The sequence below is a fragment of the Triturus cristatus genome, chromosome 2_2 (assembly GCF_964204655.1).
Source record: "Triturus cristatus chromosome 2_2, aTriCri1.1, whole genome shotgun sequence".
NCBI lineage: Eukaryota > Metazoa > Chordata > Amphibia > Caudata > Salamandridae > Triturus > Triturus cristatus.
In genome coordinates, this window is record NC_140582.1 from 1,049,279,330 (window position 1) to 1,049,306,687 (window position 27,358).

The 27,358-nt window shown below is 48.1% G+C and overlaps 1 protein-coding gene across 2 annotated transcripts in view; it reads left to right on the forward strand.

Annotated features, from left to right (window-relative positions):
• Positions 1 to 27,358, forward strand: part of ZFYVE28 (zinc finger FYVE-type containing 28) — a 932,593-nt gene that overhangs the window by 878,416 nt on the left and 26,819 nt on the right. For both annotated transcript variants that reach the window (XM_085642546.1, XM_085642547.1), the window contains exon 13: positions 9,134 to 9,237. In XM_085642546.1, the coding sequence (XP_085498672.1) occupies positions 9,134 to 9,237 (104 nt within the window). The remainder of the gene's footprint in view (positions 1 to 9,133; positions 9,238 to 27,358) is intronic.

Sequence of the window (27,358 nt, forward strand, 5' to 3'; positions counted from 1 at the left end):
GTGCATTTGAGACTATGTTACTGCCTAGCCAGAATGGATTCCTGATCCGTCAGGAGCTGTTTGTGCAGAGTGTCTATTAAACAAGCTCCCTTGGTTTTCATGTATGTCCTGTCTGTGGCCTGCCCTGTGTGCTACCCACCCTGTTATTAGCTATAGTGTGGAAATTTGTCATAGGTGTATCCCTACCCACATTACTCATATCGGTCGTTTTGCCCTTGCCAGATGGAACTGGGCCCTCCGCTTGTGATGGTGGTAGTGTTGGTAATTGAGGTCGAGTAGTTTGGTGCCCTCCTTCATGAACACTAGAATAGACAGTGCCACTACTGTTCTTCAATTGGCCTATGGTGGTGTTCAACTGCTCTATCTTCTTATCCAATGAGCTAAATTTCTCGTTCATAAGTTCGTCGATCTGAGTTAGCATAACCCCATGTGCAGACTCTATGGACATTTTTATAATTCTCTCTATATTCCCAGCAATTACTTCCAGTTGTGGGGAGTGCAGAGCATAATCGACCTCAGTCTGTGTGCTAACCGATTTCTTAATTACCGTTTGGACATCTATATGGTGATTTAGGTTTTACCGCATGACCTGCTCCCCCTGCTTTCTTTACTTTCGATTTCCTGATACCAGGGTTAGCTCTCTTTTTTACCCGTTGTTCTTCCTCCTTGCACCCTACTGTTGATCTTAGTGTTCGTAGTCTAGATGCCATGTCTGGGCTGGTTATACTATTTAAATCATCTGGCACCACAGATAAGGAAGTGGTTGAAATATCGAGAAGCGGTGGCACATTTAGGACCGTTCTTGTGGGTCTCAACGTGGTTGCTTGCAAAGTATCAATCGATTTAGGTGAACATGTTTGTCTGTGTATGGGTAAGTTAGCAGGATCGAGGGGTAAGCGCCTTTCTGCTATTTGTATCTCGTGGGTTAATAGGGATTCTGCTCTAATAATAAAAGCATCCAAGGTGGCAGCAGCACCCTTGCGTTTACAGCGCCTAGGGTAATGCAAGACTTACAAGTGTTACAACAGTTCTGCTCAATGGTTCATATATCCCACTCCAATTGTATACAGCCTCTAGTACTAGCAGTTAGGCTTACCACATGATCTATCAATAACCTGTTCTCAGAGGGGTGGCCAAGTCCAGTCTCTTCTGGTCCCTGACGGGCCCGCCCTTGGTCCGGGCTGCGTCCCATGCGCATCCCGCTGATGGATAGGCAGCGCTTTATACGCGGTGACACGCCTCCCACTCTCTCGCGGCAGCTGGAGCTGGAAGATGGCACTCTGGGAGTTGAAGACCTCCTCCTGAGTGCTAGCGGCAGCAAAGCGGGGATTTTAACCCTGGGACCTCGCCCCACCAGGGTACTACAGCCAGCAAAAGTTCTGGTAAGAAGGTGCAGCAAGTGGCAAAACCTCGGCAGCAACAACAAAGGGACCCGCGCCGCGGAGGGAGAGGCAGCGCTATATGCGCAGTGACACGCCTCCCCCTCACTCGCTGGAGCTGGAAGATGGCACTCTGGGAGTTGAAGTCCTCCTCCCGAGTGCTAGCGGTGGCAAAGCGGTGATTTTAACCCTGGGACCTCGTCCCACCAGGGTACTACAGCCAACAAGAGTTCTGGTAAGAAGGTGCAGCAAGTGGCAAAACCTCGGCAGCAACAACAAAGTACACATTCACAAAGGTGTACATGCTAGATATATGATCACAATGTACTCAAATTACAGTTTGATGCTCAGTGTGCCCAAATAACAATGAATAGATGGTATTACATAACAAGGGTGACATTGATGCACATATGACAAACTGGTGATAATACATACTATGTTTTCCATTAGGTCTTGGACATAACATATTTATCATCCCCTTCTTTTCTTTCTGGGGTATTTTACATTTGTGTGATTTTTTATATTGCTAATCATGGAATTTACTTATGACGTTTCTTTACGGACAGTAATTGTTCTCCTTTATGTGTTTTCCCAGTTCCATCATTTGATTACGGATATGTAAGGTCTATTACCAAACAAGTTGATTGTCATGCTTACAATATTTTTATCCATAATTAGGAGTTGATGTATTATCACCAGTTTGTCATATGTGTATCAATGTCACCCTTTTTATGTAATACCATCTATTCATTGTTATCTGCGCACACTGTGCAACAAACTGTAATTTGAGTACATTGTGATCATATATCTAGCAAATACACCTTTGTGATTGTATACTTCACTACTAAATTTTGATTACACATGAAACATAGAAAGCCGATTGACATCACCTTGGGTATACATCACCACTACTTACGTTGTTCGATTTTGCATTAACCACACTTTTTCACTGTATTTTCAACACGTTTTTGTTCACTATGCTTTTTTGCATGTCACTTATTTGACTTGTCAAGTTTCACTCGCGGATTAAACAAGAGGCCTTTAATATTGTTGTTAACATCCGGGTTACGCTTTTACGCGGATTAAATAAGAAGCACTGTGCCTTTAATACTGTTCCTCTCCATTTAACTTCCAGGTTAATGTTCTTACGCGTTTGATTACCACTTGCACGAACATGAGCACAGACGCTTCTAGCTGAAGAGCTGCGGTCGACTTATCTATTTCTACCTGCATTCGGTGTGGTCTAGTACCACTTGCCGGTGAACACGTTCTCCTTGTTCTTTGTTTTGGCTAAGGCTAGTCTGCCTTTTGATCCTGGTTGCGGTTAGTTGTATTCACCGTTTGGAATTTATTTTATCTTTTGGTCATTCACGTCACGTGGACCTGGTGATTTTTTTCGAGAGCCAGCCTTAATTATTCGGCTATCAGTCAATTTTGTGGTTTTCTCGTGGTGAGTTGTTACACGTTTGTAGAGCACCTTCACGTTGTACATGGTATGTTTTATACCTGACTCCATGGGTTCTGTTTTCTTTCTCAGTGTGACAGGAATAACTTTGGCATTGCCATTTCGGTAGTGCAGTCACAGTATTTCCAGGTATTCAGGAGTTTTTTTTCATTATTATACATCGCATGACGTTTGCACCAAAGACACACGTGGTGAGACGCACAGAATTCTGTAGGACTTTTAATTCACTTATTTTCCGAACTGATATGCTCCTTTGGCACAGACAATCTCCCTACTATAATTCATGATTATGTTGTGCTGTTCGGATGGTGGTCTACTTTTTCAACATTCTTAAGGGTCAGCACTTATTTTTTTCATTTATATGCATGTGATTACAAGACCTTGGCGTCTTCTCTTTGTTGGTTACCATTGGCAACTTCTATAGTGTCCACGTGTGTGCTCTCATTATACTCGTATTACCTCAGATTTTGTCTGATATATACCGAGTCATTATGTTTATTCATTTATAGATTCCCCTGAAAAAGGGCAGTTGTTTATGCCCGAAATGCATTGGGACTCACCTCAATCTGTGAAACACTGTTAACTTTCATTCTTCACAACTGATTGAAGCACTCCTTGTGAGACCTGTGAAATTTGCTCAATAAAAGAAGATTTTGTTGAGCCATCAATTATTCTTCTTGCATTACTTTGTTATTCACTGTTAAAATTTATGTTTCATATTTGTGGTCTAAAAATTTGTATGTATTAGTGATATCTGATTACTTTTAGAAGTAACATGTGATTTACTCCATTGGAGTGCCTCAGAGTAGTGCACTTGAAGGCTACGGCAATCGTCTTAGCTTTCGGACTGTTTCAGTAGGGGTTGAGCTGTTCCTCCTCTTCAGGTGCACACCAAAACTAACAAGTTCTTTTTACTGGTTGAATTTGTTGTTACATATATTTAAATTGAGTGCATACCAGCTGTGTTCTCTTCAATTCCTTTCATTGCCATTTTCTCATCACCGGTCCAAGCTTGCCTTATGGTATCCACTCTGTCACCAGCAGCACCATTCCCCCTTTGCTTCCAGTCTTTCACCACAGGTCGGCTCCAGAACTCTTGCTGTATCAGCCACCTACCTTTAGCTACATACCTATTTTTCTTCCAATTTCTGACCATAAGCAGGCTCTCTTCTTTCTGCACAGCTACTCTACATGCTCCTTTTTCCTCTACTCTTTTAACAAACGCTCCATTCTAGTTCACCTTACCCCTGTCACCACAGACTCCATTTCATGTCCACACCAGAGGCCCGTTCCCATTCATTCTCCAGCACACTGGCTCAAAATCTCCCTCTTGTTTTGTGGCGACTGTTCCTACTCCCTTACCACCTACTCCCACACCTCAGGCTGCTTAGAACTCCTTTTTCAACATGTGAATTGAGCTGTGGCTGCCAGTGGTAAGACTTCTTCACAAAGTAGAAATGCAGCCAGAGTGGGAAATACTTGCTTCCCAACCACCTATTATTGCCATGGAAAGAACGCCCAAAAGTAATTTGTTAATGGTCATCTGAAGTGGCAATAGCCACCATGATAATGCCAAAAAAATAAGTTGATCTCTTTTTTGGGGGACACTAGACTAAGTGGGAACAAAGAGAACTGTGTTTTGGTGTCTTTGACTTGAAAAACAAATACCAATAATTTACTTCATTTTTTTCCAGCAACATGGGTTTGAGAAAAGTGGCCCATGGTAGTTGCTGATGCAGTTCAAATGAAAAGTTGAATGAAGCTGTTGGTGCAGGATTTTTAAATTTAGCGAAATAAAGAACATTATCCTGACTGCCGTTGGAAATGGAAAGGGCATGCAGATGTTGCAGCTGTAAAATGTTCTGATAGTCACAATCCCCTCCATCAGTCATGACACTTTAATATAGATTAATGACTGAGAAAAAACACTCCTGTCCCTGATCATTGAGGCGAGATGAAGTTTGGAGAAAATAACCATCAGGCACCTGTCATCCCTGCCCGAGCTATATCCCTTTAGGTCCAAAAAGACCACAACGACCGGAAAGCTGCAGTGTCCTACACGAAATTAGAGATGCCCTGAAGAATACCTTCACTTAAAACATTTCCTGGTCCACTTATGAAGGTTGAAACATGTCAGCTTTTGTTCTCCTTGAGGCCAAGAGTAACCACAAAAGAAAAGACGCACAGAACAGAGTAGTGTCTGGACTTGACTAAAAAACCACAGACATAGAGTTCTAGATTAGTACTCTGACCCCCGCAGGACCCCAAAAGTACTAAGCTTCGAGGGTCTAAATAGAACAGGTCCCGGTAACGCACAAAAGATTGTAGGACAGAGGAGTCTCTCCCATTTTTTTCATTTATGTTTTTTGTTTAACACTATATTAAAGGTATAGTTTTGTCACATATTAACTTTGTCTTCAAAACACTAAGATGTACTGTTTGTGTAATATGTAAATACTGCAAGATGTGTCTACATTGTTTTTTGTAAAGATCAAAAAAGATATTGAGGTGTATGTTTTAATGTCAAGAAAGGAAAAAACTCAATGAATATGAGAGAGTTACAAATAATACAGTTCAGAGCTAATAAACATGACTTCTAAAGACTAAAAGATTAATGATTTATTTGTGGTGAGAGAGGTACCCTTTGTAGTGCTAGTATTCACTTGAGGCGCTGCATATATTAACGACAGGAGCTCTTTGTATCGTAGCGATTTGCTATTAAGTAGAAATGCATCAAAAAACACATGTGGTCTAATATGTCAATGTTAATCCGAGTCACTCTCCTGCTTTCTTTTTCTTGAGTTGTATGTTTTTTGTCTTGCACTGCAAACAATAGAAATAAAAAAAAAAGTCCACAAGCTTCCTAAACTCAACCGCCAATCTCCACCTAGGGTACAGGTTCGGGCTTCGAGCCAATCAGAGCCTGTAGAACATTTCTCTCCGTTGGTGAGATTTGCTTCTACGTTTCTCATGGATTGTGATCAGAGTCGCCTCAGTGCTGGTTCTGTTTACTGTATTTACGCGTGAAAACCGATACAGACAAGGATTTTTAGGCTGCTCGTTAAAAATAAGTGATAGTGAGGTTATAGTAGGTGAAAGGGGTGGAAAGAATCTGTGCTTATCCGTCGGACAAAATAGAGTTTAAAACTTTTTGTCTTTGATAAAAATCCATATGTTCTGGGCGTCGAGCGACAGAAATTCTCAACCCCTGCTGTCCCTGTTTCAAAATGGCAGAAGCCGTATACCACCAGACTAGCCTGTCTTAAGCTTCTTGGCCAATATTTAAATGAGCTCTCTTTCCATTTGACAGGGGCCAATCTTTTTTTCCCCCTACTGTATCGGAAGCTTGGTTGTCTTGAAAGATCCTGGTAATAAATGGGGAAAACCCTCCCTGGCATATCCAAGTTAAAAAGGGTACTGCTAAAGCTGCCCTTTGATCTCCTAATTGTTCCTTTCCACCCCTATATAGATAATTCCTGCTAAGTGCTCAGAAGTTAACACCATTTGCTCTTCCTGGGCTCAGAGGCAGCATAATGTCCTCATAACCAGCATTTGTATCTCTCTCAGACAAAGATGTGTTTTGTAGCCCTGAGGCTGAGTGGCACAACTAGTTTTAGGACAATTTTGGCTCAGGCAGTACAAAGTAAATTTTTATAAAGTTATTTTTCCACTTAAGATATCAAAAATATTTTTTCACCCCTAAATCAGAATGCGAATATTAAGTAAGAAATAACTTTGAAGCATTTTTGTACCATTTTCTGAAGAGGAGGTACAAAATAAAAAATTGAATTCCACTCATGCCTGTTAATGGAAACATCTAATATAGCATACACAGTGAAATAGCTTTCTGGGTTTACTTCACTGTGAGTGCACACACACCTCAATATGTAGTATGCCCTATTTTTACATATTTGCATCCTGCCTTGTGGTCTTACAACCACAAATACAACAAGTACTATAATTTATAACCGGGTTAAGCCAGTAAAAGAATATGCGATAAAAGATTACTACAGAAGAAAGCCTAAATCATGAGTACTGTGCCACAGACAAATGCAAAATATTTTTATAAAAATCAAGATGAATAATTGTAATAAAGAGATAGCAGTGCTCAGTGCTCTAGTGGTCACACATTGACATCAACTCAGTTCCAACATGTGTATATACAGAAGTATGGTAATGACACTGGGTTTGGCGTGTTCATGTTTGTAGCTATATTCAGTAAATATATCCTCAATAAAGACAGAAATATTATGATATGCCAATGTTTCAATTCCTTCAAAATGTGGATCATCATCAGGACGGAAGATCAATAAAAGAGTCTGTAGCCCCAACTGAGATTGGGGTATGCCAGCAGCTCACTCTAGGCCAAATGGGGAGGAGCCACTACAGTAAACTGATTCAGAGTATATGCAGAATCAAACGTCCCTAAACATAGTGAATACTGGGTCACTCGCCAAAATTGATTTAGTAAGATGAGGACTTTAAGCAAATTGAGGCAAGAAGTGATGCCCTGCACACCTGAGCATCAGAGCTGCAGATGGTGCCAGCAATCAGTGGAAACAGAATTGAAAACATTTTGGGCAGTGAGACACAGCATTGTGCCCCACAAGTCCAGAGAGTCAAGGCAAAAGCAGGCACCAGTGAATGGTAGCTTGGTCAGGAGATTCTGGATTCCTGGGACCAAATCTACTGGAGAGTCATGCCACTGAACAGAAAGCAAGTTCACTGTGAGAGCACACAAACCGCAGTATGTATTGCGCTCTATTGTCTTTTTACATCAGCCCTATGGACTTGCAAGGCACACTTTAGGGGAGACTCTTGTATATTCAAAACTAGGTTTTTCCTACATGATTGCAGCACCTTTCGCCACCATGTGTCACTGAAGTGCCTTTAAGCTGCAACCCAGTGCACAGAGGTGCCCTTCTTTGTCATATATGTGGGTGGTATAAATACACACCGCAGTCCACATATGACTATTAACTTCCACATTATAGGTACGTTTTCTGTGCCATATTCCATGGTTTTATAGGACAGTTAAATTTACCAATGGATGAAACCAATTTTTTTTTTAGGGCCAGAGCACACAGAATGTGTGACTGATGAGCAATGACACATGACACCAAGTCCTTATACCAGCAAAAATTGGGTCCAGAAAAAGGCAAACAATCTGAGGCGACCATGCAGAAAACTTACAGTTGATGTTATATATTATGGGTTTTGAAATGTATTGACTAATAGAATGCACTGTTCGCTCTGTAAAGGTCGCTTATATTTTTGGTTGTGTGTCATATCTGCTGACTGAGTCTGAAAGCTGCACTCTCTTTGTGTTGCATACCTATAAGCTTGTTGTCATCACTGCAGAAGATTCTCTCTAAGCCTTATTTTATTTCTTCAGTTGTGTTAAGTATTTTTGAATTTTAGCACTATTAATTTGTAAATGTTCATGGCATCCCCGCTAAAAATGAGGATCTTAAAATTGAAATGAGTTTTTATTTGAAAGTCACTTACACCATTTGAAGCTATTGAGGAGATGCTTGATCTTTGCTCAGCGAGAGACATACTTTCAAGCCCGTATTACCAAAATAGCTCAGAGGCTTGTAGTTTATATTGGTTTGAGCCCACTTTAAAGCAGTGCCGCTTTTAGATACTTGGCTGCAGGGGCGTTCTTCAGAGCTCATTCTGTTTTCCTCTTGTTCCTTATTCCTTTATGTCAAAGCTGGGAGAGAAGATTTTTACTGCTATATCCCAAACTCTCACCCAGGCTAAAGTAATGCACTGTAAAGTAGAAGGGTGGGCCTTCACACATTTACCTTCCATCAGCTCACACTAACTGTTGAATCCCCATTGAAGGTGATGGGCATATGTCTTTACAGGCCATGTGTGTGCATCCATTTGTGGCTTTTTTACCTCCGATCTCCTCTGCCTTTTATTTCCAGGCATTTCCATCTGTCAATGAAGGTATCTGTTACAGCCATTTGTGATGGTGGATTTTGAAAAGTGGATGAATGTCTATTATGCATTGGATTTAACTCCTTGAAACAGGCTACTAAACAACCACTGTTTGTCAGTACTCCACAATCAAACGAGACCAACACCCACTGTGTCATAAGTAGAGATCAACATCCTCTTGACCTAGTTAACTGTGCTATCTGGCCTTTTGTCAGATGGCATAGCTGCACAGTCAGTCCACAGACAATAGGTTTGAAGCTCTGTATAGATAAATGAACTGTTCTTGTCCATTTATGCCACTGTTTTTGATTTGTGTTTCATCTGGTTTGGTTTTTCGCAGATCCTCCCGAGTGGGTACCTGATGAAGCTTGCGGTGATTGCACAGCATGCAAGGCTCCATTTACAGTGATAAGAAGAAAACACCACTGCAGGAGTTGTGGCAAGGTAACCGCCTCACCCATGAAAGGCATATTTTTTATATCATTAAATGATTTTATATGAGGCATCCATTAGACCACCGTCTTCACTTTGTGGCTGCATTATTCTTGGGTCTCTAACTACTCTCTCCTGTAAAGGTGGCTAGTACACAGTGGCTCATAAGTTCTCAAACAGCATCCGGAATCTGAGGCCATGCACATGCACACCCATGGCATCTTGATTTACTAAAAGTGGAACTTTGGGGGGGAGGAGCCTAGCGCGCAACCAAGATGGCCGCGTAGGCTTGTGGCTCCCGAGGGCCTCCGCAACCTCCCACGTCTATCCTGTCATAATCCTGATTTTTTCGATCGGCTTTTGTTTATGATCTTGCGCTAAGGTGCCACTCGTTTTCCAAATCAAAATTGGACTCCGGGAACGTGTTTTTTGGCGATCTGAAGTTTGCGGCCTTCTCCGGCCTTGGTGCCGAACTCTGGTTGGTGAAGTGCCCGGCTGCGAATTGAACAACAGCGGCATGCCAGGCTGGGCCTGCCCCGGACCCCATGCTTTCACTTTCGGTTTCGAGTTGAGCTACCGAGACTGATGCGTGGGACATTGGGAGAGCTGCGCAGAGTACGGAGTGCAAGGCCTAGTCTTGAACTGTAAACGGGCCTCTTTCAGTTAGCGGCCCGGATCTCCTGGCCTTCCTCCGGGTGCTGGAGGGTGCTGACCTTGCTGATCGCTGACGATGACGACGAGAGTGGACGGCGACAAACTGAAACCCAAATCTACCCGGAGGGGAGCCTATTCCCAGGCCAACAATATGGACCGCTATGCACAGCCAAAGGGATCCCCTAGTGGATCGCGTAAATCGCCTGAGCCGCCCAAGGAGGCCTCGGGCGCATCATCCGAATTGACCCTGTTGGATGTCATGGGGGCCATTGAGGAGATGAAGGTGACTGTGAACCAGCAATTGGATACTCTGGCTAACAAATTGGACTCGGTGCTGATTGATGTCACCTTGGTCAGAGCGGACCTGTCGAAAACCAATGACCGGGTCGACTCATTGACCCAAGCAGCGTCGAGCCTAACGGTAGATGTGGCCGCCTTGCAGACGATGGTGCGGAGGTTGCAGCTCGCCAGTGACCTGACCGAGCGTCGCCTTGAGGACTCCGGAGGCAGGGCCAGACGGAACAACGTCCACATTATCGGCGTGCCCGAACGGTCGGAGGAGTCTGCTGTGGATCTTTTTGTGGAGGATCTAGTGGTGACTCATCTAGCACCCAAAGGGCTGAGCAAGTTCTTCGCTGTGGAACGGGCCCACAGGATCCCGGGGGGTGCGCCCAAGGTGGGTGCCCCCCCCCCGCGGCCTATCATTGCCCGACTTTTTAATTTTCGGGATAGAGACGCTATCCTGCAGGCGTCGAGGGTGGCTGGGCCATTACGATTTGAGAACTCTAATGTTAGCTTTTACCCAGACTTTACACAAGCGGTTCAAAAGCAACGGATGGGATTCTCGGCCATCAAACGGCGCTTGAGAGACATGGAGTTCAAGTATGCGATGCTGTTCCCGGCTAGGCTGCGGGTAGAGTTGGATGGTCGCTCCCACTTCTTCGACCGGCCGGAGGTGGTGGGAGAGTGGCTGGATGCCCTGCCCAAGAGTCGGGATCGGGAGGGTCGGATGGCGGAGAGCGGAGAGGGTTTGACGGAGTAGGAATGGAACTGTGATCCTGGTGATGGACTGTATTGGTAACGTTTTGCACCTGTGGCTGCACTGGACTCCAGTTTGGAACGCTTTGCCCCGTGGTATTTGGAGGTTGCGGGGGGCTTGCTGGGGCCCTTTCCTCCTTCTGGGGTTTTTTCTTGTCCTTTCTTCATATTGGGGCGACAGGCACACTGCATGTTGGGGGGGCTGTTCGGGCTCACGCAGGGGTGCAGGGAGGGGGGAGTTTTGTTGGGGTTGATGGGGGGGGGTTGGGGTTTGTTTGTTTGTTTCACAAGGCGGGGTAATATTTTTTGCTGTGCTATTATGATTGTGCTCCCCAGGAGGGGGATATTTTGTGCTGGGAGGGATGGGGGGTAGGGGACTGAGACTTCTTTCCTGGAATGTGAATGGGCTGGGGGACAGGATAAAGCGGGGGGTAGTCCTGCAGTTCTTGAAACGTATTTCGCCTGACATTGTGTTCTTGCAGGAAACGCACCTCATAGGGAACTCTTTTCATGCCATGAACAGACGAGGATATCGCCTCCTGGCCCATTCTGGTTTCACCTCTGGCTCGAGGGGAGTGGGCATCTTAGTCAGGACCTCTCTCCCGCTGGTGGTGGATGAGGTGCTCCACGACGACAGAGGGCGCTACACTGCGCTGGTGGGGAGGTGGGAGGGTAGATTGATTTCGCTGGTCGCGGTCTACGTGCCGCCGGGCCTGCAGACGGCCACCTACGCTGATTTGGGGCGCCTGCTGCTTAGGCTCCCGGGGGGGTGTTGGTACTGGGGGGGGACTTTAATGCCGTGGTTTCCGGTGTTGAGGATCGATACCCCCCTAGGGACCTCCCTCGGGCCCAGAACTGGCTGGGGGGCTTTCTGGATACCCTAGGACTGATAGATTGCTGGCGGTTGAAACACCCTGGACACGCGCAATATACCTTCCACTCCGGGGCCCACGGTAGTCTTTCGAGGCTTGACTATATGCTAGTGCCTGCGGCCCAGGCGGGGATGATCGGAGAGATGCGACACTTGGCGCGCGGTATATCTGATCACTCCCCCCTTTTGCTGCACCTAGATATCGCCCTGGGGGCGGAGGGGAGGGTGGCTCCGATCAACCCCTGGTACCTCCGGAACCCCACGATTCGTGCAGACCTGGTTAAGTCTTTGGAACACTATTTTAATGATAACGTGGGGTCGGTGTCTTCCGCCGTCTCCCTTTGGGAGGCCTTTAAGACGGTGCTCCGGGGCCAGGCCCTATCTCTCATTTCCCACATCAAAAAATGCGAGGCGCAGGAGGTTGTTCGGCTAGAAAATGAGATCACCGAGTTGGAGAGTGATTTGGAGCAAGGTGTTACGGATGACAGATTGCATGTGCTGGAGCTTAAGCAGGCCGACTATAAGGCGCTGGTTACTGAATCTGCTAGGAGTATGGGCAGGGAGAAACAGGGGCGATTGTACGATATGGGTGATAAGGCAGGGAAGTTGATTGCCTGGTTGGATAAGAAGGAGAGAGCGAGTCGAGTGGTGCCGGAGATTGAGAGGGTGGATGGTGTGCGTGTGACGGACCCCGGTGACATTGTTGATTGCTTTGCGGAGTATTTTCACAGGGTCTACTCTCCGGTCTCAGAGCGATCGAAGGAAGACTCTCGACTGCTGCTTCGAGATATTACTCTGCCTTCCCTATCTGATGAGGATAAAGTATTGATGGATGCGGCCCTATCGCCAGATGAGATTGCTTTGGCCATTCGCTCCATTGCCTCGGGTAAGGCCATGGGTCCTAATGGACTTCCCATCGAATTGTATAAGCTGCGCCCAGATGCGATTGCCCCGTATCTCCGGGACATGTTCCTTGAGGCTCAGGCGGCGGGCTCCCTCCCTTCTGACCAACGTCTTGCTACTATTGTTGTTATCCATAAGGAAGGGAAGCCGCGGGATCGGTGTACTTCTTACAGGCCTATCTCTTTGTTAAACGCGGAGCCCAAAATCCTCGCCAAGGTACTGGCCAATCGTCTGATCCGGGTTGTGGGCGACCTGATTCATCAGGATCAATCCGGTTTTATACCCCATCGCAATACCGCTTTGAACCTGCGGCGACTGCATGGCGTCCTTGCTCGCGCCCCATTCATTCGTGAGCCGGCCATCTTGGCGTCCTTGGACGCTACCATGGCGTTCGACACCTTGGAATGGCCATACATCTGGGCGGCGTTGGCGAAGTTTGGGTTTGGCCCGGGGTTTATCGGTTTGGTGAAATTGCTTTATGACAACCCACTGGCACAGGTAGTGGTCAACGGACGGGTGTCGGCTCCCTTTGTTTTGGGTAGGAGCACCCGACAGGGATGTCAACTGTCGCCTCTTCTCTTTGCGCTTTGCTTGGAGCCCCTTGCGGAATGGTTGCGGTGGCACCCCTCGATACGTGGCCTTAGATGGATGCCGGAATACGAGGATCGTGTTTCCCTATATGCGGACGATATCCTCTTGTATCTTGCATCTCCGTGTAAATCGCTCATTGTATTGGTGGATGTGTTGAGCTCCTTTGGTCGCAACTCCGGATTGGTAATTAACTAGGCTAAGTCTTGTGTATACGTTCTCTCCGGGGAGGCCCCCCCCCTTCCGCGGGGGTGCCCTATCCAGATTGCGGAGTCGGGGTTCACGTATTTTGGTATCTTTATAACCCTGGATCCGGTCGCCCGGTATGAACGGAATCTTCTCCCCCCCCCCTTCAGCGCCTAAGGGCGGATGTGGCGGGTTGGCGGCGGCTGCCGCTCTCGCCGCTCGGCCGGGCAGCATTGTTCAAAATGATGTCGCTACCACGCTTTTTGTACGCCCTGCAGAACACTATGGACGTAGTGCCGGCCCGTTATTTTCGGGAGGTGGAGTGTCTCCAGCGTCGATTGTTTTGGGATGGGCGGCCGCGGATTGCTCTTGCTAAACTGACCCTACCGTGGTATGACGGGGGGGTCGCCCTCCCTGACATTAAGCGATATTACTGGGCCTCCCAGTTGGCTGCCGTCAATCACGGGATGTATGGCCCTGCTTTGAACCCGGCTTTTGAGATGGACAAATTACTACTGCCAGGCGGAGACTATAATCGAGCACTATACTCGGGGTCCCTTGATGCGCGGTTGACGGGCCCGACGCGGGTCGCGGTGCAGGTGTGGCATGCAGCAAATGCGGCGATGGGGTGGAGGGATCGCTTGACTCGGGCTACGCCATTGTACGCGTCCCAGCGTTTGGGTTGTCTGTATACTACGAAAGGCTTCGAGAAGTGGGATACGATTGGTATCAGCACGGTAGGGGATCTCTGGACGAAAGGGAAATTTAAGACGTTCGACATGCTGAAAACGGAATACCAGTTGAATGATAGGGAATACTATCGGTCTGTTCAAGTTCATCATGCCTTGTGTTCCGTGCTTTCAGACGTGGCGGCTATTCCGGAGCATTCCCCGTTGGAGGACAGGATATTGGACGGCTATGTGCCGGATAGCACCATTTCGTTGATTTATAAAAAGCTTATCAATGATCGAATGGGTCTGCTGGCCTCATTGCGGGAGACATGGATTGCAGACGGTATAGAACTGGACGACGAGGATTGGGTGTCAGCGGTGGCCTCCCCGAAAGAGGTGGCTATCCCGGCCCGATTGCGGTTCGTCCAGCTTAAGATACTGCATAGAGTGTACGTCACGGGGCCTGGCCTGATGCGTATGGGGTATTCGGTGGATGGTGGGCTACTGGGGACTTTTCTCCATATCTTGTGGGAGTGTCCGGAGGTGACTCGGTTTTGGTGCAGAGTGCATGCGGTGTTAGAAGAAGTCACGCTTGTTGCCGGAGGCGCGTAGATGCTTGCTGAATGTCTGGGAGCCGACTGATTACAATGTGACGCAGACGCAATGGGTGACTCTAGGCTATATGATAGCGAAGCGTGACATCGCACAATTGTGGGGCTCCCAGAGGCCGCCAACGGTCTCCGAGTGGAAGGAACACATGGATTGGTGTATGTTTAGAGAGAAAACGGTGTATGTGGCGAGAGGCAAGCCTGGGAAGTGGATTAAGGTGTGGGGTCCCTGGAACTCCTATCGTGGAGGTATTTGCGCCCCGCCCCAGACGCGTGAGATGGATGCCGCTCTGTCTCCCTAGCCCCCGCATTCCTGTATGCTCCTGCGACATGCGACTTTGTCGCTTCTGCCTTGCCCCCCTCCCCCCCCCTCTGTCTACCCGGGTTGGTTTACTCCCTCGATACGAGGAGCACATGTTTCTGCCATTAACCTCCTCTGCCTTGTGAGTTTGATGTTTTCTGTTTTTCAAAAATATGAAACCTTTCCTGTTTGTTTAGGGACTGCGGCTGTGGCTGACTGCGATAATTAGCACTTTAGTAACTCTTTTGCTGCTTCATTGATGTGCATGTTACGTCGTGCCTAGGTTTACACTGCGTTTAGCGGCCGGCCTGTTGGTTGTAGGCCCATACTTGTATCTTTTCGAAATTGTAATAAAGGTTTTTAAAAAAAAAAAAAAAAGAAAAAAGTGGAACTTTGTTATGGATAGGTATCCTGCTGTACCACTCTGGATTTGAACACAGATTTGTAGCTGATATTTAGAAAGACACATTCTGATAGAGACTTCTAGCAGTAGATTCCTCAGCTTTTGAATATTCCCCAGGCATCAGACAGTATCTGCTATTTTTGTGGCACCATGAAGCTCTGCTCTGAAAATGGTGTGCAGGTCCCATATTTGTGCCACGCCTGCGCTCTGACGTCAGTTCCTTTCTTTTTGTGCCTCCAGATGCGGATCCAGAGCTTCCTTTGTCTCTTACAAGAGGCATTTCCTCAAAACATTTCCAGTGTGCAAAGGAAGTCTGATCCACAAAATACAGGTTTCAAGCCCTGTAGGGACTGTTGCATACGGATGTCTGTGACCAGTCCCCACCAGGTATGCCTGTGGTGTCTAGAGTCGAGCCACGACTCTTAAGGTCTGCAGCAACATCGGTGAACCTGAAGGCCATCAGGAACTGTGAGGCAAGCTCTACTTTGCCAAGCGCAAAAAGACTCCTTAGCACAACCGCTCCAAGTCGTGGTTCGCAGCTAAAGTTTGGTCCTAGTCCAGTTCTCGCTCCCTGAGCCGTCAAAGTCACTCGAGAGGTCGATCTTTGTCACAGTTGAAATCATCAGGTAAGACTAAGAAGAAGCACAAGAAATTGAGTGGAATTCAGCTCCCTCACACCACACTGATTCGCCTGAGTAGGCATAGGCCAGCGCAGCACTTCTCAATCTCACTCCTGAAGTTAGCCAACCTCAGACCGGATCCTGAAATTGGTTCCAGCACACCCGATTTTCCAGGGCAATCAACCATGCCACAACAGATCAAAGAGTTCAGTGCAGCCATGCTCCTGCTATCCGGTTCCTTACTGACTCCCTCTGATTTTCCTCCAGGCCCCAAGAAGTTGAGATCCCTTCCATCTGGGGTATCGCCAGTGGGTTGGTCCACGGTGATAGTTTCACCCTTCAGGCCCATCTTGCTTCCAACTCTACTACTGACACTGCGTCCGGCACCAAGACCTATGCCAGTCCCGGGCTCTTCGACGCCAATGCCAGCTTCATTGACACCGAAGGAGAAGGGTCTGGATTGTTCTCTCTGACACCAAGTTGATGCCAGTCCAACTTCGATCAAAGTTGCACCCAGTTCTGTCTGAGGTGCCTCTTCCCCCATTTGCTTTGCTACTCCCACAAGAGAAACAACATACTTTACATTCCCTTTTTTGGGACAAACCAGGATAATGACTATGATCCAGGTGATGTGTTTTCTCAACCTTACCAGGATGATAATTAGAATATGTGACGTTACAACGCCACATATTACATCACGGTAGGTAACAACGCGGTCGTTACAACAACCGCGTTGTTACCACGCATGCCTTTACAACGCAAGTCGTTTCTACAACTTTCACCAGATGGCGCGCTGGACTTAGGAGTAGTATAAATTACTATTTCTACTCCAGTTAGCGCAGCAGCAGGGAATGTGTTGATTTAAAATCCAACACATTCCTTGGTCTTGCACGCCACCTAGCGCAAGTTGTAGAAACGACTTGTGTTGTAAAGGCAAGTGTGGTAACAACGCGGTCGTTGAAACGACCACGTTGTTACCTACCTGCGAGGTAAGAACAGCATTGTATACACGGTTTCCCTGATAATAGGTACAAGAACCTACATGAGGCTAGTTGTATCAATACCTTCCCTGACACAGGTCTCCTCTCACCCCCTGGACTTCCCCCAAAGGAATCTGCTTCCTATGTCATGGTGATACATAGGATGGCTGAAGTCCTTGACCTCCAATTGCCTACCATAGAGATTAAGGCCAGTGTCTTGGTGAACGTCCTCCAATTGAAGCAAACATGCCCCTTTTTCCATCTGGCGAGGCACTGCTTGATAGCTTATTGAGTGAGTGGGCCAAACCTTGCTCTGGTCCCCCAGTCAGTAGAGATATTGCCAGGCGCCATCAACTTGGTCCAGACGACCCTGCTTTTCTTTCACAACATCCTTCGCCCAACCGTATGGTGGTGCAAGCTTCCATGAGTCGCTCAAATCAGTTTCCTACCGCTCCCTTTGACAGGTAATTTAAACCGGTAGATACGTTGGCAAACGTGTTCTCATCTGCTGTCTGGCCATCAGATCTTAAATGCCTCCTACTTGTTTGGCCGTTACTCCCATGCTGTCTGAGATTAGGTAACACAAGCCCTCCCCGGTGTACCCGAAGACCTTCTTCCTGTTCTCGCTCGAGCGATTCAAGACATCCGGGATTCAGCCAGGCTCACGTTAAGTTGTGGCTTGGACCACCGATTGCATGGGACGGGCCACCATTGCCTTTCACCGCCATGTGTGACTGCAGTCGACTGTATTCTCAGGCGATGTTCAGTCCTCTCTGATGGACATGCCTCTGTTTGGGGACAAAGCTAATTCCGCATTAGAGCATTTTAAAGAGAGCATGGCTTCTGCCTGCTCTTTGGGCCTTTCCGTGCCACCTTGCCTCCCGCAACAGTTCCACCGCTTCTTTTGTGGCTTTGGCCATGGTGCCACCTACCTCCAGGCTGTCCAGCCTCCACAGGGAACCCAGCAGTTTTGCGGCTGAGGCTGTGGTTGCCATTGCCCCTGTAGCCAAGGTCAACGTGCCTCTCAGTCTGCCACACCCCCCCCCCCCCCAACTGTTCCCCATCAAACCTCTTTATTGTGCCCTTACACTAGCGCAGCCACCCAATGGGTGGCAGGATTCACAGCTTCTGTCCCGGCCGGGAGGCAGGCAATAACTTCGGACTGGTGGGTTCTACATATTGTTTGTTTAGCCGGGCTAAGCTTTACTCTTCCTTTCTTCCCCACCACACCTTCCACCTCCCCACTCCCTGGGACTGATGGAGGACCATCTTTCCATTTTACAGCAGGAAATGCAAGCCCTTTTGACCACAGGGGCTATCGAGAAGTTACATGCGCTAGAAGTAGGTTGTGGTTAACAATGCTGTTTATTTCTGATGCCCAAGAAAGATGGAGGTGTGTGGCCTATTTTTCACCGGAAGCAGAAATTCAAAATGCTCACATTGGCCCAGGTCTGGTCTGCCCTCGACCCTGGAGACTGGATGGTAGCGTAGGATCTACAGGACCCTATGTCCATATATCCATCCTGTCGACCCATGAGCGTTAACTGCATTTCATGATGGGACAGGAGCATTTTCAGTTTGCTGTGCTTCATTTTGATCTCACGAGTGCCCATCGGTTGTTCATGAAAGTGATGGCAGTGGTGGTGGCACATTTTAGGAGGTTGGGATGCTAGTCTATCTCAGCGACTGGCTGTTAAGGTTATGCCTACCCAGGCAGTCGTCAACCACCTCCAGACTATGGCGAACCTCCTGTAATCTTTGGGATTCACTATCAACGTACTGAAGGCATAATTGACTCCTCCTCAGATGCTTCCCTGGACACGGTTCAGATTTTATGCCTTTCTTCTAGGAAATATAGTCCAGGACACTCAGGCAATGATCATTGTTCCTTGTAGGGTGTGTGCAAGCGCACTTATGCTACCTGAAGCCTGCTGTTCTTAATCAGAAGCATTCACTCACATCATTCAATACACATCACGTGAGAGACCATCAGCAAGCCGATTACCGTTTTTTGCGCCGTTCGTGCTTTAAAAGCAGCTGCATGAAAAAGAGTCATGTGCTTGTTGGCAGATTAGAGGGAGCAGTGGCAGAGACCACCGTGGAAGAGAAGAACACAAGCGCAGGTTAGTATTCCTGTTCCAGGGCGGTCTGTGGCGTTGCAGAGGGTCACAAATCGAGCAACAAGTGGCTCCTGTACATGCCACTTGCTGCGTTCGTTTATAGGATAGGAGCGTGGCAGCAGTGCTGTCTCGAGGTATGACGCGCACTTTACTGCATATCTAAAGACCATACAATAATCTGCAATGTGTGGCATTCAAGGAAATAATGCACGATTTGCAGACAATGTCTTTTTTTTAGGTCTCGCCTAGGCAGCGCGCATGCCCTGCTCTAGGAGGGCCTTTATCCATCCGTCTGCTCCTTTTCAAGCACACTCGTGCTTGTGCTGGCATCCACCTTGCGGGAGCGATCAGAGGCGCACATGCTAATTGGAAACATATGGCTCTCGCGCCACCACTGCTCGCTCCCGCAAGGCAGAGGCCAGCACAAGCACGAGTGTGCTTGAAAACAGCTGCGCGCGGTTACGTTAATTGTAAAAACAGATGGGCTTTACTCCCTCGTCATCCTCCCTCATCATGGCTCAGTAAAAAAAAAACCAGTGGCGCACAGGGAGCCTTGTGTGTCAGGTTACACACAAGGCGCTGCGCTTTCGTTTCTTCTCGTTCTGTTTCTTGCTCTTTGTCCCAGAGTTTGCACAGCTTTACTGGCTCTCGTGAGGCGATGCATCCATTACGTGTGATTTATTCTGACCCGGCATGTTCTGTTGTCTTCTTATGTGTTGTTGGTCATAAAGCTTTTAATGTGTTTGTTTGTGTTGTCGGTGATACTTTCAAAAGCGTTTTGTAGAAAAATGAACATTGTTTTGCACGGCTTGCTTGTTATATTGTTACGTTGTAATGTGAGGGTTGTGCTTGCAACATGTTTTTAAAAAGCTTTGTTTCCCATCAATCACCATCTTCGTGAAGCTGCCTTCACTCCCCCTTCCGTCCCTCTCCAATCCCCATATCATCTCCCACCCTGTGCCTGTTCCACCCGCATCGTGTATGTTTTTTCTCCCTCCCATCTACATGTGCTCTTTTCTTGCACCGAGCATATGCCCCCGTCCCTGGCAAATGGCAAACATTTCATGGCCAGGGCTGGCTTTCTTCCCTTCCCCCAGCGGCAGCTCTCTCATAGGCAGGGTTCGATTTACATTTAATCACAGGCGCATCCCAGAGAAATGCGGTCCCACCTCAACCTTCTGCTGGTCCTGCATTCTGAGCTGCCTGCCTCCTGGCATTGCAGAATGATGCTTCTTGTTGATTCTACTCTCCCCATGTGCTTGCCATCATCGCCTCAACCCTCTCCCACGCTGCAGCTCCTCCTCCCAAACAAAAGCATCACTCTTTGACTAGTAAGCAGCAGGAGGAAACTGTACCTAAGGCCACTTCAATAACACAGATGGAAACTACAGAACTAGAAGAGATCCCTGAATAAAGCTCATACTTATAGTGACCCCACTAGAGTATGGCTAGAATTACTTTTCTGGCAATGGCCAAGCTTTGTGCAGGTACAAGCTTTAAAAACCTCTCGCTCCCATTTGTTATTCATAGCGCTTACTGCCACAAATCAGTGGCTTCATACCACTTGAGGAAACAAGGGCTGCTCACACGTAAACCCACCAAGGCAACATAGTTGCCAAGCTGGAACATGGGCCAACCCAGTCAGTAATTTTAGATAACACTCAGCATGCTGGGATTTAAGGGGGTAGGGACATACCCAAGACAAACAAACCAAAATTACAAGTCCCAAAATCAAAATGGTCTTTTGACTAAAAAGCCAGCACTATTTGAAAATATCACATAAACCTGTTGCAAGAGTTTGATTACTTATAGTACGCTATTCAAACTTATTCTGAAACTGAGTGCGCAGCTCTATTGGAAAATATTTAAAAAATCAGTTGACACCCCAGCTAAAGTACAAGTTACAAATGTGTTTCTCCACCACTCTCACCACTCATATTGTGCAGTGCATAACACAAAGGAACTTTGGCACTATACATTTATCTCTGCAGCAGAAGCATCGGCCCAGAAAACTATCTTTCCCTAAAACTATGCTTGTTCTAAATGCATTTCGTGGCTCCCAGAACCATTGAGTGGCCATGGTACCCTCCTGAGTCCATGCTACCACCATCAGGCTCCTTATTCTGTGCAACGCTAATAACACAGGGTGTTGTGACTACGACCACAAAGCTGACAATGCTGCCCAGTTCATCTGTCTCGGGCATTTTATGGCACTGGATGCAGACACTAAAGACAGATTCGGCTCTCACGGTTCTACATTCTGTCCACTGTAGTGACCGCTGCACCCATTTCAAAGCACACAAACAGGAAATGCTCCTTCTGACTCGCCCCATCTTTGCTCTCACAGACAACTCGCTATTTCCACGTGTGACTTTAGCAAGACATGCCCCCCTCCTAAACATGTGACTGTAAACATTTCACCACATCACATACTGCATCTTTCACTATGTTTACGTTTGCACTGAGAGACTGGGCACCGACAAAGCCAATAGATATCGCTCTGTTTTCAAAATGATAATATGCATTGTCCAGCTCGACGTAGCTGCAGAAATAATTACTCCTGCACAACTGCTATCATGTGCTCACCGCATACACAAAACACGCTGTAAATAGTGTACCTTGAGCTCAGTGCATCCAGACACAGCTGTAGACACAGCATTATTCATTGGGTGCTCTTAGTGCAGTCAGGCATAGGCCACACACACTGGAATAGCGCACCCCAACACACACTATAACAAGCATTGGCATAGCCAATAGGTCTCGCCATTGGGACCTTCTAAGTGTTTAGCCATGCAACAGTTGATGTTGTTGCACCAGGGATATTGTGCTGCATAACTAAATACTTATAAGGTCCCAAAGGCGAGACCTTTTGGCTATGGCAGTGCTTGTTTAATTTTATTTTTCTACTTTGGGTATGTGATTTATGAGCGGACAGCAGCTGCTCCTGCGGCGAGGGCTTCGGCAGTGATAGCAAGAGATGAAGTTGAGCCGGCCCCCTCGTTGTGCCTCAACGCACCGTCCCCACATGATACGGCGATCGCTGCGGTTTCTGTTCAAAGGAAGCCCACCAGGCCTCTGTTCATGTTTGACAAAGGCCCCAACGCTGCTCACACATCCACCTATGTTCATTTGTAACATGACGTTTGTGCTCTTGTTTACTTGTCACGTTTAATGGGTGTTCTGCCCACGTGTGCTGCCTGAAGTGTGTACTGATAAAGGAATCACAAAACGTGCTCTCCTGGTTTTGTTTTTGTAACAGTCAGGGCATTAATATACATGTCATGCCAGTAGAAAAGCGGCCAGTGTGCGACCTTGCTTCCATTCCTGGAGTCATGGCGCCCCCTCCTGGACAGTGCTATGCTGCTCTCCACTGGGGCCAGCTGCTGCCGCCAGTATTAAGAGGCAGCCATTGAACACCTCCGGCCGATGCTGGCATTGTTAATCATGCCACTTCCACTTCCAGTGATGCCCAAGGGATTTATTGCACTAATTGTAGCATTTCCCTGTTTGGCACCAGCTCCCTGTTGTCGTGTTTTATGCACGAGCTTATGCTTTTCTTTAATTACCACCTGCATCCGGGCCTTTCAAAAAAGATGCATAAACCCGAGCAAAGCGCCCCTGTTCGCATTGACGGGCGATTGCATTTTTCATTCGGAAAGTCCGCTTGCTCAGCACCTCGCTCAGACCAAACGATCCCTCTCACGAGTGACTGCAGCCGCAGCGCCCGAGCAGGGCGGGCCTTTCTTCTACCTCTTCGTGGCCTTTGCACACTTCTACCCAAGATAAGTGCATGTGTTTCATGTACACATGCACTTTGCCTAATAAATGGAGCAATAATAGTAGTAGATTTTCGAGTGTATGATTTAAAACACTGTACAGTACATACACATTTAAATGCATGAAATAAACAACACACGCACTCTATGAATTCTACTGTAGTTCAAGTGATGCCAGGGAGAGGGCACTTTTACAGAAAGACAGTCCGGGCACTTTATAATTTTCAAGGACATCTTAACAGTATTAGTCTTCAAGCGTCTGACCTGCAGGCCGCAGTGGGTGCGTTAGCCGTCTGAGCTACTTTACAGATATACGAAGGCACAAGCCTGCAAGTGGTGTATGTGTGTCATTTTAAATGATACCAACTCATTGTGTTGGTTTAATAGCGGCAAGCACTTTATTTTCTTTAGCACACTGCACTGTGCTCATTATGTTGTAGCTCACAATAGGAACAACTGTGGTTCGTACGCGGCTGCATGGCTTCTGTCACCCCATTACTAACCCGTCCATTTGAAACCAAATAAACGGAGGCACATGGATGCTTCGCATTTTGTTTTATTCTGCGTTTCGTAAGAGGACTTGCTCTTTCGAGATGATGTGACTGTCGTTTTTTATGCAACACATGACTCTTGTACAGTACTTACTGTGAACTCTGTTGCATTCAGGTGTCTTGAGTAGCAATTGTGGGTATGTTTTTTTTATTCTGTGACTTAAGTGAGAGCTCTGGGGTCGAGCCAGAATGCAATGCCAGTTTCTCACAATGCCTGTCAGTGGGTCCCGAAGGTGCCCAGACTACATGCACCTCCAAACTTTGGCCTCCCTACGTATCACAGAGAACGATGGTGTGCGGTCAACAACATGAGCTCTAAACAGTCGAATTAGGCGGTTTCTGTGATCTACCACATCAGGAAAAGGAATAACTAGAAGTTTTCATTAGTGGGTTCTCTTCACTTCCAATTCAATAATCAGCAACACAGGATAGAGAACTCTCTTGGTCGTACGTGGGTTGTCTCACTACCTTGCCACGTAGGAAGTGCGTCCATATTTATTTGAAGGGACTCTAAACAAACATTTGGAGTGCTATGTGCTTAAAATTTTTATTACTTCTCTCGCATGGTTGGTTTCTTGGCTTACATAGCCTTGGCTGCAGTGCACAGGGACCTTACACTGCCCAAACGGAAGAAAGAAATTAGAGAGAACATTGGCTATGGTCCCACTCTTTCAGCCACGGGCCTGGTTTTCAGTGGGGTTGAGATGGCCTCCTGCATTCTCTTGGGAGAGCACACCAGGTGGCATATGCAGCCTATGCAGTGAGATCTGAAGTCTTAGTGGGCCCAACATCAAGTGGATCTCTCCAGTCACGTCCAGATTTTGGAGGAGACTGCAAAGGAACTGCAGTTGTGGTTGCTGGACTGCAATTGGGCACACCCCACTCCATTCCCCACCCAGAGCTCACAGTAGTGACCGATGCATCTCTTCTGGGCTGGGTCCGCCACCTTGGCAGAGCTGGATATCAAAGGTCTCTGGGCTTCTACAGAGACCTGGCCCGTATCAACCTTCTGCAGCTGAGAGCCATCTGCTTGGCGCTGAAAGTCTTCTTTCTGTCCATCAAAGGGTGGCTGCTACAAGTGCTAATAAACTACATCACCACCATGTGGTGCTGCATCAAACAGGGTCTAGTGGGGTCATGGACCCTGTTTCAGGAGGCCTTGGGCCTCTGGAAGTGGCTGGACCACAAAGAAGTGTTCCTGGTGGTGAATCTCCTGACAGGATCTTTGAATGCCAGGGTGGACGAGTTAAGCCATCAGTACCTAGCAGATCATGAGTGTCAGGTTCACTCGGAGGTGGTAAGAGGTTTTTTTCAGCAAAGGGGAAGAACTTCGGCTAAATTTGTTCACCACTGCAGAGAATGTGCAATGTTAGCACTTCTGCAGTTTTGAGCTTTCAACTCTTTTTGCATTCTGAAAGATGTTACACCTTGCATGAAACTTGTGACTCCTGTAAGCCTTTGCCGATACTACTTGTGCACCTAGTTTTCAAGAAGATCAGGAACAACTGGGCCCGAGTTATCCTAATGGCTCTGGATTGGGCATGGAGAATTTTGTATCAGGGGCGTGGCTTGGCGCCGATGTAGAGAGCAGCAGACCTCGGAGCTCCTCCGTGGCCTCCCTCTACCGCAAGTAATCCTGCTAAGCTGAAGTAGCCCCTGGTACCGCAAATTGTGGCGGAATACCTGGTGCTCCCCTAGCTGCACTTTCAAGACGCTGGAGTGACGTAGCGCGGAGAAAACTGCAATTTTCCCTTCAGATCACGCTCCGACTCGACTGCGGATAAAATGGCGGCCGCGCCTTGCGGAAGACACTCCCGCTGCTAAAGAAGGCTGATGCGCTTAGAGCGACTCCTGATCGTCGGACCGGAGCCTGGGGCTTGAGCGAAGACAGGAATTCACCCGCGAGGCAACCAGATGGCGTAGCTAAATCGAGGTGAGTGCTGAAGCGCACCCTGCACAAGCCCAGAAGAAGACGCAGGTCCTCAAAATGGTGGCGTGGGGGGCTCTGGAGGCGCTGCGGGGGTGCCATTAACTGCCGAGCTGACCCCCCTGCACAGGACCATTGTAAATTGCCCTGGCGAACTACCCATAGCAGCCCGAACTCGGGGAGGCCGCACTGATGTCAGGAAATCGGGGCAGGCTGGGAGCCCCAATAGCAATGACTGCTAGAGACCGGGAGGTCCGTGGGCCTGCGACTCTAGGGAAGGAGCTCAGAGCTTGCCCACGCTGCTATGTGGCTGTAAAGGAACCGCGGTGCTACCTGTTGAGGCGAAAAGCTGATCACGGCACTGCCGCCCTGCTCTTAGAAGCACCAGAGGGAAGTCTTGAACTGTGTGGGGCGCACGCTGTGTAACACCCTGGAAGCTGGAGAGTATTGCCCTGGGTTTGCTGGTCCTTGTTCGGGCCTCTCAAACAAATAGGTAGCGCCAGACCCAGACTCTGCTGACGTGAGGCGCAACAGAGGTAACGCTGCGCTGCTGCCTGTTTGCTGGACCCCTGCATGGCGCTGGGCCTACGCTCCTGACAGGATCACTCCTTTACCTCTGAGAGCCCTGAAGCAACCACCCAGAGTCCCTATATATAGAAATTGGCTGGCCCGTGTACGGGGGACTTCTCCGTCGCCCTCTAGGCGGAGGCACGGTTGCGCTTCCTGCGGAGGTCCACGAGGACTAGAGACCTGACGATATTGCACCCATTGGCGTGCGCTCAAATATACCCTGTCTTGGGAGATTGGGACTTACGAAACTCCTGCAGCAGCTTACTACTTCCGTCAACAGATCGCATGATGGGAAGGGTGTCCAGAAAAAAGGGGTTTGAGGTCCTGAAGATGGACGAACCAGAGCAACACACTGACGAAGACGAGACAAGTCTGGAGGGCGAGTGGAGAGGACAACCAGAGACCCTACACTGGCCGACATCATGCAGGCCATCACCTCCTCGAGAGAGGCGCTGGAGACGAAGATGGATGCCATAGGGACGGATCGCAGCCTGTTGAAAGACGATCACCGAAAACTTAAAGAGAGAGTGGTGACCAATGAGAACACCATGAAGGACATTCCGGAAACGGTTGCCACCCTTCAAGATGCCCTGAAAGCAGTGGAAACCAGGATCAAAGTACTGGAGGTGAGGGCTGAGGACAGCGAAGGGCGCTCACTAAGAAATAATCTGCGCATAGTAGGGGTTCCGGAACGAGAGGTGGGGGCTGATGCCGTCCAGTACTTGGAAACTTTGCTGAAAACAGGTGGCGCGGGAGGGTCTCTCCCCCTTCTATGCCCTAGAACGTGCCCACAGGGTCCCGGCTAGACCACGTAAACCTGGTGCCCTACCCCGTCCACTGGTGGTGCGATTACTACACTATCGGGATCGAGATTTTCTCTTACAGTGAGCCCGCGAGAAGCAGAACCTACAGATCAGGAACAGCAGGGTGATGATCTTCCCGGACTACACTAGGGAGGTGCAGCGGCAGAGATCTTCCTTTCTGGCTGTTAAACGAAAGTTGCGCCAGCTTCATCTCCCCTACGCCATGTTGTTCCCAGCTCGCCTATGGGTAACTGCAGATGAGGAAACACACTTTTTTCTTAACCCGCATGACGCTTGGGACTGGCTGGAAACATGACGCGGCAACGGAACACGCTCTCCGCATTTGGACTCACCCCGACGGCGGTCGACCTCCTCTTCGCTGCCTCAGAGGGCCCCCTCTCCTGCTGGTCGGCGCCAAGAACGAGATAGAGCAGTACAAGCAGTAGCGGACATTAGCCATGGGGATGCAAGCCCGACCAGCAATGTCACGGACCTCGAGCGAGACAGATCTGAGAGCTCGAGATCGAGCAGTGTCCATGGGCTCTCTGGCACTGAACTTCTGG